The sequence below is a fragment of the Elaeis guineensis genome, chromosome 16, assembly GCF_000442705.2.
Source record: "Elaeis guineensis isolate ETL-2024a chromosome 16, EG11, whole genome shotgun sequence".
Classification (NCBI taxonomy): Eukaryota; Viridiplantae; Streptophyta; class Magnoliopsida; order Arecales; family Arecaceae; genus Elaeis; species Elaeis guineensis.
Genome location: NC_026008.2, coordinates 21,658,582 through 21,672,628, shown reverse-complemented (window position 1 = coordinate 21,672,628; position 14,047 = coordinate 21,658,582). Strand labels below are relative to the sequence as shown.

Here is a 14,047-nt window from a genome sequence, read left to right as displayed (position 1 = left end):
TAGTCTTAATACATGCAGACCTTTGAACAGTGTCACTCAAAAAATAGATGCATAGATTTACTTGTAACTATTGCACGTAAGTGTTTCTTTATTTCCTTATTTTTCTTTTAATGACTCTGCATGCATGCATTCCTTCAAACAGCATCCCATCCAATTTATAAATAACAAATTAACTCTCTCATATCCATGTCAAAAGTTATGTGCATGACAGCATTAGGATTGATTTCAAGATCTCACAAAAATTTAACACACTAAAGTATATTGGAAGTCAAATGATCAGATTAAATTCGCACAAATGATCTAGACATAGAGATTAAAATAAATCAGGAGCCCGATGTAATTTGACACTCGATCTTAATGGATCTTGGCACAAACACAACTATAGTCACAAATCCAGCATTCAAGAGTACCATCCCCACTGCACTTGGACTACAAACTCACTTCTGCTAGCAAATGTACGACCATCAGAGAAGCATAGAACCCAAAACAGCTGCCCATCCTGTTGCTTAGGATAGGGACAACAAATAAAATACATACTGTGCAGACGGAGTGTCACGCCCCCGATCCGAGATTTTGAATCGAAGGTCATGGCAACCACCGCATACTCATAGAAAACTCTTCCCATAAGCATGCAAGGCATCTTATCATACTATCCTAAAACAACAGCGGAATAATTAATCAATAATTTAAATCCAAAATATAACGATCTAAATTTCTTCTTTAATATCTTAATAAATTCAACAATGAATAATAGGTCTTACACCAAATTCAATAAGACTTTCAACCTAAAATAAAAGTATAAGGATTCTGCTTCTGATCACTCTTCCATTCATATTTTGTATCATCTTAATTCCTCAACATCTGTAAAAATAGTAAAGTAGAAGGTAATGAGCTAGACAGCCCAGTAAGCAATGATCACTTCTCAACATATTTCATTAGGCATATAAGTAAATAATCATTTATAGAAAATAAGCATATATAGTTCATTAATTCGAAATCAATTTCAATTATGCAATATAATTCATTCCAAATTTATTTCTTTTTTTTCGAAACTTCAAATTTCTTTCCAGATTTCAATTTCTTTTGTTCTTCAATTCTTTTCGTCAACCATGAGCTATGACCACATTTTCCCTGTGGCAGGGTCATAATACCGCGTATCTGCTTGCGGTAAGCTGCGAATCATCTGGCAGCAAAGTCCTTCGGAACCGCTGGTCTCTCTGACGGTTTGTCGCTAGTCTCTCTGGCGACATGTCGCTGGTCTCTCTGGCGACATAAACCTTCAGGACAATCAATTGCCAACGTATATGCCCCCAATGGCAAGGTCCTTTACATAGTCAGGTTGTCAATTCATAATGTTTCTTATATCATAATTCTTCATAAATCATATTTCATATTCTAATTTCGATAATAAAACATATAATCATGTAGTATCGAAATCAATCAATGTAATGCATCATGAAATCAATATGTTCAATCATGCTTCATCATAACATTTCAAATAAGATATTTTTGTAACAAAATACCATTCATCCAATTCATGCATCGTTTCATAAATCATGTCAGAAAAATACATTATAATTTACCGATAAATCTAGAAAAAGTGAAACATTACTTACCCAAACGTATTCCAATAAATCCACATAATTCTATAAATTTTCTTCCAAAAATTTTGTGCGTAGATCATATCGCGATATCCCATGATCAAACATCCACAATCCTATACAGAATCAATTTCAATAATTAGAAAGAATACGAATACCATATTTCAACGGTTTAGATTGGGTCCGATCATCTAATTTTATCTAATCAAAATCTAATTAGGACCTAGATGATCCAAAGTTTGACTATCAGATCAAATCGGATTCGAAGTGATAGGACCGAGGTTTCTTCATCGATTTCATAAAATCAAGTGGAGAGAGAAAATTAGAGGAGAGAGAATTTACGAGGTACAATTCGAATTGATCAGGTGACACAATCCAACATTATGATTGGTCCAATGTCTCAATTGATGAAATTAACATAATCAAATCAAGTCATGGCTAGATCGAAATCATGGATAATCAAATCTAAAGATTCATGGTCTGATTAAGGTGGGTGCCAATACGCTGTTTGACAATCATGGATCAGGATTCTTCATTAGAATCAGATCAGGACTATTGAAAGAATTTCCTCATTGATAAATCGATCAAGAGAGAGAAATCGATCGAGAGAGAGAAATGACTTTAGAGAGAGAAAATTCTAGAGAGAGAAAATTTTAGAGAGAGAAAACTCATCTTGAACTCCTCAGACGATATGATTCAACAAATTTGATTGATCAGATCAAATCATGCTAAGATTATCATGTGGACAATTCAATAAGATCATGAGAAATAAAATATAAAAATACTTGATCTGATCAAAGTGGATGTCGGTGTACCATCCGACGATCACGGATCAAAAATCCATCACGAGGATCATTTAAATTCATCATCATTCTTCTCAAAATTCTAAAAATTTTAGGAGAGAGAAATAATCTAGAGAGAAGATTTTAGAGAGAGAAAGTAGAGAGACAAAGTCTAATTCTAGAGAGAAAAAATACTAGTTCAGGCGGAAGAGAGAGAGGGAAGAGAGAGAAACTCTCTTTCTCATATTTTATTATTTATAAATTAATTTATTTTATTTTTTTCTTTCTTCTTTTCTTTCTTTCTTTTTTTTCTTCATAGAAGAGAGAGAAGAGAAAATCCTATTTATTATTATTATTATATTATTATTTTTTTTTCTTCTCTCTTTTTTTTTCCTTTTTCTTTTTCTTTTCTTTTTCTTCTTTTTCTTTTCTTTTTCTTTTCTTTTCCTTCTTCTTCTTTTCTTTTTCTTTTTTTCTTTTCCTTCTTCTTCTTCTTCTTTTCTTCTTTCCCGTGGGTTTCTTTTGGGCCAAAACAGGGGACCGTGAGGTCCCCTCGATGATGTTCCGACCAGCAGCGCAACCAGTATGGGATGGCCATCGACAGGAGGAGAGGCGACCCAACGGCAAGAGGAGGCCAAAATCGATGGTCAGCGGTGACCACCGGTGATGGAAAAATGACAAAAAAGAAGGTTCTTCCGCAACTAAATTCGGCGACTCCGGTCACCGGCGAGCGTGCACATCGGCACGGGAAGGAGGAGAGAGAAGAGAGGAAGGGGAGGAGGCTTACCTCCGTCACCGGCGAAGCTTTTTCGATGAGAAATTGGATGGCACAGGGACGATCTTCCGTGGTGGATTTTCCGGCGATTGCCGTCGATGGAGCTTAAAATTTTCGGTGGAAAGGAGAGAGGAGGGATCTCCCCCTTAAATAGGACCGGAGGGAGCTCGTCTCTGACTCCGATTGGGAGCCGACGAGAGGAGGAAGAAGACTCCCAAAAGGGAGTCTTCTCCCCTGTTTTTCTATTTTTTTTGTTCGTTTGGGCTTTGGCTGGGATATCACATTCTTCCCCTCTAAAAGAAATTTCGTCCTCGAAATTTTTCTTAGTTGAGTCTTCATAGTTTTTTACTTGAATCTCATCCACAAATATTTCAATATTCTAATTCTTGATATAAATTCATTCTTAAATCATTCCATAAGGAAAAAGTAAATACATCAAAAATTGATCTGAAACGGAACCATCCATTTTCTTATTTATCAAGATCAACATCTCAAAGATTTTCAATATTTCAAGATTTCAATATTATGATCTCATTTCCTGTAAAAATTGATGTTCAATATCTCATGACTCAAATTAAAATCAAATCTATCTCTTATGAATAGAAGAAGGTCAATGTCTCTATTCTTGCATAAGAACTTCATTCATCATCATTCATTTATTTATTTATTTATTTCAAAATATTATCCACTCTTAATTTCAACCCATCATAAGATAGGAAAACATACTTCTATGTGAATCATATGATGACATCCCAATCAATCAAAATTCAAAAATATTTTCTCTTATTTGTACTTTCAAAGGTTGAAGATTTATCATTTCAATCTCATTCTCGAACTTTTGATATTTTAATTCTCGATACAACTTCATCATTAAGTCATTTCATAAAGATCAATATCACCATTGTTGATTGAAATCAATATCACTATTTTTTAGTCATTGAAATTTTCTTACTCAAACCCTCAAACTCTTAAATATTCTAATTCTTGAAGCAAATTTTATCATTAAGTCATTCCATAATAAAAATCAATAACTCAAAAATTGATCTAAATCAAAACTATATTTTTCTTATAATCAAAATCAATGTCTCTATTCTAAGTAAGTATATCAATTTTCTTTATCTAAACATTAACAACTCTTAATTAATCGATTCATTATCAAATTAAATTATAAATAACTCCAATCCATCTTTTGTAGAACAATCATCAATATCAATAGATAACCTCAATCTTTTTCATTCAGTCAGAGAAATAATAATAATCAAAAGAGTTCTAACTTCCAATTTCATTATACCCTGGAGATAATTATTTGAGTATAATAATCTAAGATCGAAATCATCATTCGATAAACAATCTCAAATTCTTTCTAGTAATTAGAGAATTATAAAATTTAATTCTAGGATAGAAAAAATTTATCTCTAAATATTCTAAATCTAAAATCAAAAATCAAAGGTCCACTCATCCTAGAATTAGGATGCTAATTATTTTTGTAGCATAGTAGGTGGAAGTTCTACTTTTGAAAATCATATTAGGGATATCCAAAAATAATTCAAAATTTTAAAATATTATTCTTTCTAATATCAATAAATTTCTTGTATCAAACCATATCATCTATCATAATTCTTTAACTCAAAGGGTCAACATTCCTGACTTACTCAAAGTAGTTCAGATTACCATGCTTCCGCTGCACACTCTGATCTAACAATCAAAATTTCTTAGGTTCATCAAAAAAAGTTTGACCAAATTATTTTTTTATCCTAAAATTTTAAATTTCAATTGAAATCAATGATTAACTTTCGATTCTCATTCATATCTTTACTGGTGTACAATAATCTTGATTAACCCTTGAGTCCAATATCATATTTAAACCATCATATAGATTTACTAAAATCAATATGAATCAAATCTCAATTCTCATATCAATTCAATTCGATAATTTTCAAACCAAAAATCTTTATAAGTCAAATCAATGAGAAAATCCTTCGATGCTCCACCAAATTTGGACATAATCTGAATATATATGAATTTTAAATCATTATTTTTTTTTCTAAAATTTCTATCATCAGAATCTTCAATATCTATCAAATATCCTTTCATAATAATCATACAAGCTTAAAAAAAAAATCAAATCTTCATTTAATAGTAGATTCAATTAGGGACCTCGTTAACAAAAGCAAAGGAACTCCATATCAATTCCTAAATCCAAAATTTTTAAATTATAAATTCACATGGATCCCTTAATCTGAAATAAATATAAATCAGATCTTTTATCTTAATCTAAAGATATCAATTTTTCATTAACAACCTCAACAATAATATCAGAAAATCTCTTGATCAACTTAGATACGAAATCTTTAAATTGAAATTTCATACACATCAGGTAGTCTCCAAGAGACATAATAAGATCCATTATTTAGATCTAAGGATGATGATTAAAGATTCCATTACGATGAATATTCTACAATCTCATAATCGATTTCATCAATAAGAAATATGTTTCTTTGCAATATCCTTAAATATGCATTCATCCTAATATGCCACTTTATATATAATCCACATACCAAATTCAATTTTAATAAATATTCCAATCAAGCATCATAAAAGATTTTTCTTAATCCATCCTAGAATAATATTTTATCATCAAATCTTTATCTTACCAATAATAGTCAATTTCTCAACTAAAAGTAATATCATAATATTATTCTCACATCGAATTTGAACTTACGATTCACTTGAATAACCAATGATCAAATTGATAACCATAATGCACAATAAAATTTTATGTCAATCCTTTTGTGATTACTTTCGATCAAGATCTAACTAATCATATCATGATCTATAGATTATCCATCATATTTCAAACTCCATATGTCATAATCGCTTGCGATCCTTTTATACATAATCTCAATATTTAATCAAAATTTTTAAATATTTCTCCCACTACAATCATCAAAGATCTACACTACAATGTCCCTCGTGTCTATCCACTTATACCCATTCTATATTTGATTCTATGTTTCATAATTCATTCACTTATGCTCTGATACCACTATAATTGCCACGCCCTCGACCCGAGATTTTAAATCGAGGGTCATGGCAACCGTCGCATACTCATAGAAAACTCTTCCCATAAGCATGCAAGGCATCTTATCATACTATCCTAAAATAACAGTAGAATAATTAGTCAATAATTTAAATCCAAAATATAACGATCTAAATTTCTTCTTTAATATCTTAATAAATTCAACAATGATTCATAGGTCTTACACCAAATTCAATAAGACTTTCAACCTAAAATAAAAGTATAAGGATTCTGCTTCTGATTACTCTTCCATTCATATCTTGTATCATCTTAATTCCTCAACATCCGTAAAAATAGTAAAATAGAAGGTAATGAGCTAGACAGCCCAGTAAGCAATGATCACTTCTCAACAGATTTCATTAGGCATATAAGTAAATAATTATTTATAGAAAATAAGTATATATAGTTTATTAATTCGAAATCAATTTCAATTATGCAATATAATTCATGCCAAATTCATTTCTTTTTTTTTGAAAATTCAAATTTCTTTTCAGATTTCAATTTATTTTGTTCTTCAATTCTTTTCGTCAACCATGAGCTATGACTATATTTTCTCTGTGGCAGGGTCATAATACCGCGTATCTGCTTGCGGTAAGCTGCGAATCATCTGGCAGCAAAGTCCTTCAGAACCGCTGGTCTCTCTGACGGTTTGTCGCTGGTCTCTCTGGCGACATGTCGCTGGTCTCGCTGGCGACATAAACCCTCAAGACAATCAATTGCCAACGTATATGCCCCCATTGGCAGGGTCCTTTACATAGTCAGGTTGTCAATTCATAATGTTTCTTATATCATAATTCTTCATAAATCATATTTCATATTCTAATTTCGATAATAAAACATATAATCATGTAGTATCGAAATCAATCAATGTAATGCATCATGAAATCAATATATTCAATCATGCTTCATCATTACATTTCAAATAAGATATTTTCGTAACAAAATACCATTCATTCAATTCATGCATCGTTTCACAAATCATATCAAAAAAATACATTATAATTTACCGATAAATCTAGAAAAAGTGAAACATTACTTACCTCAAACGTATTCCAATAAATCCACATAATTCTATAAATTTTCTTTCAAAAATTCTGTTCGTAGATCATATCGCGATATTCCATAATCAAACATCCACAATCCTATACAGAATCAATTTCAATAATTAGAAAAAATACGAATACCATATTTCAACGGTTTAGATTGTGTCCGATCATCTAATTTTATCTAATCAAAATCTAATTAGGACCTAAATGATCCAAAGTTTGACTATCAGATCAAATCGGATTCGAAGTGATAGGACCGAGGTTTCTTCATCGATTTCATAAAATCAAGTGGAGAGAGAAAATCAGAGGAGAGAGAATTTACGAGGTACAATTCGAATTGATCAGGTGACACAATCCAACATTACGATTGGTCCAATGTCTCAATTGATGAAATTAACATGATCAAATCAAGTCATGGCTAGATCTAAATCATGGATAATCAAATCTAAAGATTCATGGTCTGATTAAGGTGGGTGCCAATACGCTGTCTGACAATCATGGATCACGATTCTTCATTAGAATCAGATCAGGACTATTGAAAAAATTTTCTCATTGATAAATCGATCAAGAGAGAGAAATTGATAGAGAGAGAGAGAAATGACTTTAGAGAGAGAAAATTTTAGAGAGAGAAAATTTTAGAGAGAGAAAACTCATCTTGAACTCCTCAGATGATATGATTCAACAAATTCGATCGATCAGATCAAATCATGATAAGATTATCATGTGGATAATTCAATAAGATCATGAGAAAAAAAATCTAAAAATATTTGATCTGATCAAAGTGGATGTCGGTGTACCGTCCGACGATCACGGATCAAAAATCCATCACGAAGAACATTTAAATTCATCATCATTCTTCTCAAAATTCTAAAAATCTTAAGAAAGAGAAATAATCTAAAGAGAAGATTCTAGAGAGAGAAAGTAGAGAGAGAAAGTCCAATTTTAGAGAGAGAAAATACTAGTTCAGGCTGAAGAGAGAGAGGGAAGAGAGAGAAACTCTCTTTCTCATATTTTATTATTTATAAATTAATTTATTTTAATTTTTTCTTTCTTCTTTTCTTTCTTTCTTTTTTTTTCACGGAAGAGAGAGGAGAGAAAATCCTATTTATTATTATTATTATTTTATTATTATTTTATTTTTTTTTCTTCTCTCTTTTTTTTCCTTTTCCTTTTTCTTTTCTTTTTCTTCTTTTTCTTTTCTTTTTCTCTTCTTTTCCTTCTTCTTCTTTTCTTTTTCTTTTTTTCTTTTCCTTCTTCTTCTTTTCTTCTTTCCCATGGGTTTCTTTTGGGCCAAAACAGGGGACCGTGAGGTCCCCTCGATGATGTTCCGACCAACAGCGCAACTAGCGTGGGATGGCCGTCGGCAGGAGGAGAGGCGACCCGGCAGCAACAGGAGGCCAAAACCGATGGTCGGTGGTGACCACCGGCGACGGAAAAACGGCAAAAAAGAAGGTTCTTTCGCAACTAAATCCGGCGACTCCGGTCGCCGGCGAGCGTGCACATCGGCACGGGAAGGAGGGGAGAGAAGAGAGGAAGGGGAGGAGGTTTACCTCCGTCGCCGGCGAAGCTTTTCTGGCGAGAAATTGGACGGCACAGGGATGGTCTTCTGTGGTGGATTTTCCGGCGATTGCCGTCGATTGAGCTTAAAATTTTCGGTGGAAAGGAGAGAGGAGGGATCTCCCCCTTAAATAGGACCGGAGGGAGCTTGTCTCTGACTCCGATTGGGAGCCGGCGAGAGGAGGAAGAAGACTCCCTTCGGGAGTCTTCTCTCCTATTTTTCTATTTTTTTTTTTTGTTCGTTTGGGCTTTGGCTGGGATATCACACGGAGACTCTTAACTTTTTCTATATTATTGATTCATCTCAAAAATAGGAACAGAAAAAGTGTTTCTTGCCTTGTACTGATGCACCAAAATGTATGAACTAGAGGGCCATTTGACTACAAGAAGTAAGAAAATTAAATGATTTAAAAACCTAAGCTTTAATGGCATTGCTCATGTTGTAGCTTGTGAAGCTAGCTAACTTGGTCAGCTGTGTGGCTGAGGTGGAGCAATGCGGAGCTCCAAATCGCAGTCTTCAGCTGATGGAGAAGCACCGGTAGATGGAGTTGATGAAGGAAATGTTTGGTTGGAAGTCAGAAATAAGGTTGGGACGACCTGGTCGTTCAAATTGCCGGCGATTCCCACCTGCTAAAACTCATTTATCAGCAATGACAATGCATGTGAATTGTTGGATAAAAATAGAAATGTGATTGTCTTTTTTTCGGCTACATACGTAGAAATCTGTTTAATGTTACATCTAGAGTTCCAAGGATCAATTAAGGGTAAAAATAGAAATGTGCTTGCTGCTTCTCTTGAGTCTTGATCAATTAAGGGTCTGGCTAGGGAGGCTTCTGCACCTTGGGATGCAGCTTTGATTTTAATAAAACTTGGGGTCATTGCATGCAAATAGCCAAGTTTTGGTCATATTTAAGAAATGGATCTCTAAGCCATTTCATGCAATTTAGGGGATTGGCGAACTTTTATTTTGACAAGCATGCATAATTTGCTTGAAGGGCATTAGAGGGATTGCAGAATTTACCAAATGATTGTCCTGGAGCTGGTGATTAGTCTCTTGCTTGACATCATGCAGATTATTTAATGATGATGCAAAGATAGGAGTCTCAGGTGCAGGAGCCTGCAAATGTACAATGATTAGTCACAATTAAAGAGGTGAAGGGGGAAAGGGAAACTTATACTGACAGTAGGGAGAATGATAGTAACTTGATGTTTTTTGCTGAGAAAGAGCTCATAAGCTGAACAAATGAGACTTACTAGATCACTAATCACCACATCGAAAATGCTGGACCTGCATTTCTTTTTATCGAGCATCCTAAGAAAGTACTTCTGGGCATGACTGGCCACTTGGGCTGGAGTTCTGGAGATCACAAAAGACCTTGATATTTCCCTCCAGTTTCCCTTACCAAGGTTTGCAAGGCCAGCAAGAAATGCCCTATGTTCTTCTTCTGTCCATGGCACACCTAAGATAAAAGACAAGACCCATCATTGGAAGATTAATAAGATTTCAAAAAAGAAATACTGAACATTATTTCTAGTTAGTCCACAGATATAGCCAGTAAACTGTAAGAATTTTGGCATGAGGACATGTGAAAAATAAAATGATCTGGTCAAGAAAAATAGCTACTAATATTAATCAACCTTGCATCCAAAGAATGATACATGGAGGCAAGCTCTAAAAAGACAAATTTGGCTACATTAAGGAAGCATTAGGCATACTGCCTTAAAAGGGGGATGAAAGCATTAATCATATAAACTATGTTGCAAAGGCTTCTAAGGTTCAAGTTGTGTATGACTATAGAGGCCAAAAATTTAATTGCAGAATAAAAAGTTCACAAGTCAAAAATATCAAGGAGATACTAAAAATTTGTATGGCTTGATGATGTTATATTTCTTATATGGATCCAGCATTCTTCCTTATTCAAGATTTCTTTTCTTTACCCACATCTCTTCAAATTACCAACAATAGAAATTTAAAGTGCATCTCTTCTCTTTTTTCCTCTGCCAGTGAAGCAAGTGAAAAACCAGAACAATAATCAGCATAACGTGCAAAAGCTTCTTTAAACGAAGAATGAACAATGATCAAAGCAATAACAACCAGATGCACAAATAGAAGATGCATCTTCTAAAGATAATAAATAGGTTCTAGGATACGAAAAGCAATGACAAATTACATAAAAATCACATATTGTGCCAATGTAAAGCCAACTAATAACATAATAAATGTTCTTCTATCAACTCTGGGATTCAGCGTTGAAGACGTTGCGAGAATTATTAAATTATTCGGTAATCCTACCAGAGCTTGATTCCAGTTTTGATATTATATTGATGCAAAAACTAGGATACCCTAAGAATCAAAACGAAATAAAATATAAAAGAGAAATCAGTGCAAGTTTTACTTTTAAAGAGAAATCTTTCTGGAAAAGTTGTAACCTGTCAACAAAAACTTTATCAAGTCCACGGACCTGAATAAGAGTTCAGAAATATAACAACACTAACCCCAAAAATTTTCAACCTTTAGAATGAACTCCACAACAGAACCAATATTGACGTAAAAAGATTAGATCTTTCACGACAAAACAGCAAAATTTCAGCAAGAAAATCATAAAAATATCCGAACTTTATTGGAGACTCCTCGTCAAAACACCAAACAAATCACAACCCATGCATCCGAACAACATTAGCAGCATAGATGAATGAGGAGAAGAAAGAAGAATCAACTGACCTCTCTTCCTCTCTTCCCCTCCCTCTCTTCTAGTAGCCATGGAGAGACGGCGAGATTATTGAAGCAAAGGTCTTTTGCTTTCGTGTGGTATATATAGCTAAGGCTACTCGGGAAAGGCGGCAGTTTTGGAATAAAATTACCGAGATTCCCTTACCGTTAAAAAGGAAACCTTACTCAGACGTGACGCACGGGTCCACCAATGGTAACAAGAGACTTGGGAAAGAAGTTGGAATTAACTCAAGATACAGATGCTTTGATTTTAAGTTGATGTAGGTTAACTCATATCATATCAAACCTATAACTGGAGATCAGCTTACGCCGGAGCAATAGTATTGCACTTGGATAATACCACCAAAACCGTGCATTAGCATATAATTTGGGTGAAAGAATATTTAATTAGATTTTTAATAAATTATCTTGGATACAATATCAGAAAATTAAAAAATTTGTTATAAAATGTTAATTTGGTCTATTAATAAATTCAATTAATTTATTTGTTTTTAAGGTTTAACAAGACAAGAAATCTTAGCATTGTATATAGATTTGCTCAACAAAAGTGCATGGCCGGGTTTAGCCCTAGATCAACCCAAGATACCATATCATTTAGTAAAGCTTGGGTCTAGGGATGACAGTTGGATGGGTCACAACAGATATGAGTCCGATCAAATGCCGGTTGGATCAAAAACTTGTCAATCCAAATCTAATGTATCGTTAAAACGGTCAAAAATTAAAATTTGAATCTGACCTATTTATTAAACAAGTAATCTGGTCTGACTCACATAATCTATGTATTAAATAAGTAAAATCTGATTAAATGAATTAAACAAGTTCAATGGGTTTGGCTAAATAGGTTGAAAACTGGTTATGCAGGTTTTTAAATAGGTTAAACAAGTTAAGTAGGTTTGTTATATCCCAACCCCATACTTTTGTTGGCCACGTGATACGACCACATATTCTCTAGAGTGTAACTCTAGAGTATATGTGAGGCCTAGTATTCTAAACCAAAATATTAAACATCAAGAGTTAAATAATTAAAACTATTAATTTGTTGTAATTTTTTACAGAAACTAAAGTTATCCAAAACACAAGGTTCAGACACCACTAGTATCAAATATAAAAACTTAACTATTACTACCTTCCACCAAAATTCCAAATCAATCCCAATTAGCTTGGTATTTTGTGGCTCTGAAAGAAAAATACAGAAATAATAATATGAGCTAATAGCTCAGTAAAGATTTTCAAAGTATACACACAAGCATGAAAAGATAATATTTTTTTAATAAACATACTCGTTAAGAAAATAGTGATTCAAATCTCAAAAATTAACAACTGAGTACTCATATGTCCAACTCGATGATACTACCAAGATGTTCATCAAGTTTCAATATATGACAGTTTAGATGTATTTAATACTCTATCAATAATAATTCTGATATGCTCGTCATATATGACTGGATCAGTAATTTTCATTCAACTAGGAATTCATTTCAATTGCTATTATTTCTGTTGACATCAATGCCTAGCTATTATTTTTATTTATTACTTTATCATAATCTATGTAATATGGATCGGATCTGAATTTTTGACATTTGAACTATTTATGGTCATGCTCCTGCCCGTGATTGACCATACTAAAATATCATGTTCCTATCTATGGCGGGGTCATACTGATAAAAGTACCATGTTTCTGTCCGTGGTGATGCCAAACTAATAAAAATATCATATTTCTGTTCGTGGTGAGGTCATACTGATAAAAATATCATGTTTCTGCTAATAATGTGGCCATACTAATGTCGTGACTAATCCAGAAGCCTTGATTTTAAATTGTTATAAATCATTTCTTTCACTTTATTATTATTATTTTATAAGTCACTTATATATGTTCTATTTACGTAACTGAACATAAATTAGGATCATAGATAATCAAACTTCATATACAATAAAATTGATGAAAGATCCATAATTCTCAGCATATAACATAAAATGTTCAAGATTATGCAGGTGGTTGTAGTTAGAAATCCTTATTTTTTGCAGTAGCAAAATCCAACCGACATGCCAACTCAATTTGCCACACACCTAGAACATTGAGATAACCCCAAATCAATATTTGATACTATTGAATTCAAGAATCATTATTTTGGAAAAGAATAAAGAAAGAAAAGAGAGGATATAACATCCTCTCCTTCATCGTTTTCCCCAGTAACAACTCCAATACACTAATTATTTATTTTAACTAAACTCATCCAAAAATTCTCAAAATTTTTTCTCAAGTTGATCCATGAATTAGAAATCTTTAATTAAAATTTTAGCTTAAATGACCTAGCTAACAGAGAGATAAAATTTCTAGATTAAAATAGGGCAGAATCATTCTGCCCTCAAAATTGGACATGCAATCTCCCAAATCATTCATTATTTCTTAAGATTATGTTTTCATTAATATCCTCACCTCCCTTAACCTACACTCTTCTCCTAATAGCCCCTTTCT

The 14,047-nt window shown here is 33.1% G+C and overlaps 1 protein-coding gene across 1 annotated transcript; it reads right to left on the bottom strand.

Moving 5' to 3' along the window:
• Nucleotides 1-9,445: 9,445 nt before the first annotated feature.
• LOC140854245 (uncharacterized) lies at nt 9,446-11,617 on the bottom strand (the record flags this gene model as incomplete). The annotated part of the gene is made up of 5 exons (XM_073249795.1): nt 9,446-9,467; nt 9,556-9,722; nt 9,862-9,957; nt 10,095-10,300; nt 11,563-11,617. Coding segments are annotated over 5 exons (546 nt in total), but the record flags the coding sequence as incomplete, so codon positions are not given.
• Between the last annotated feature and the right edge of the window lie 2,430 nt (nt 11,618-14,047).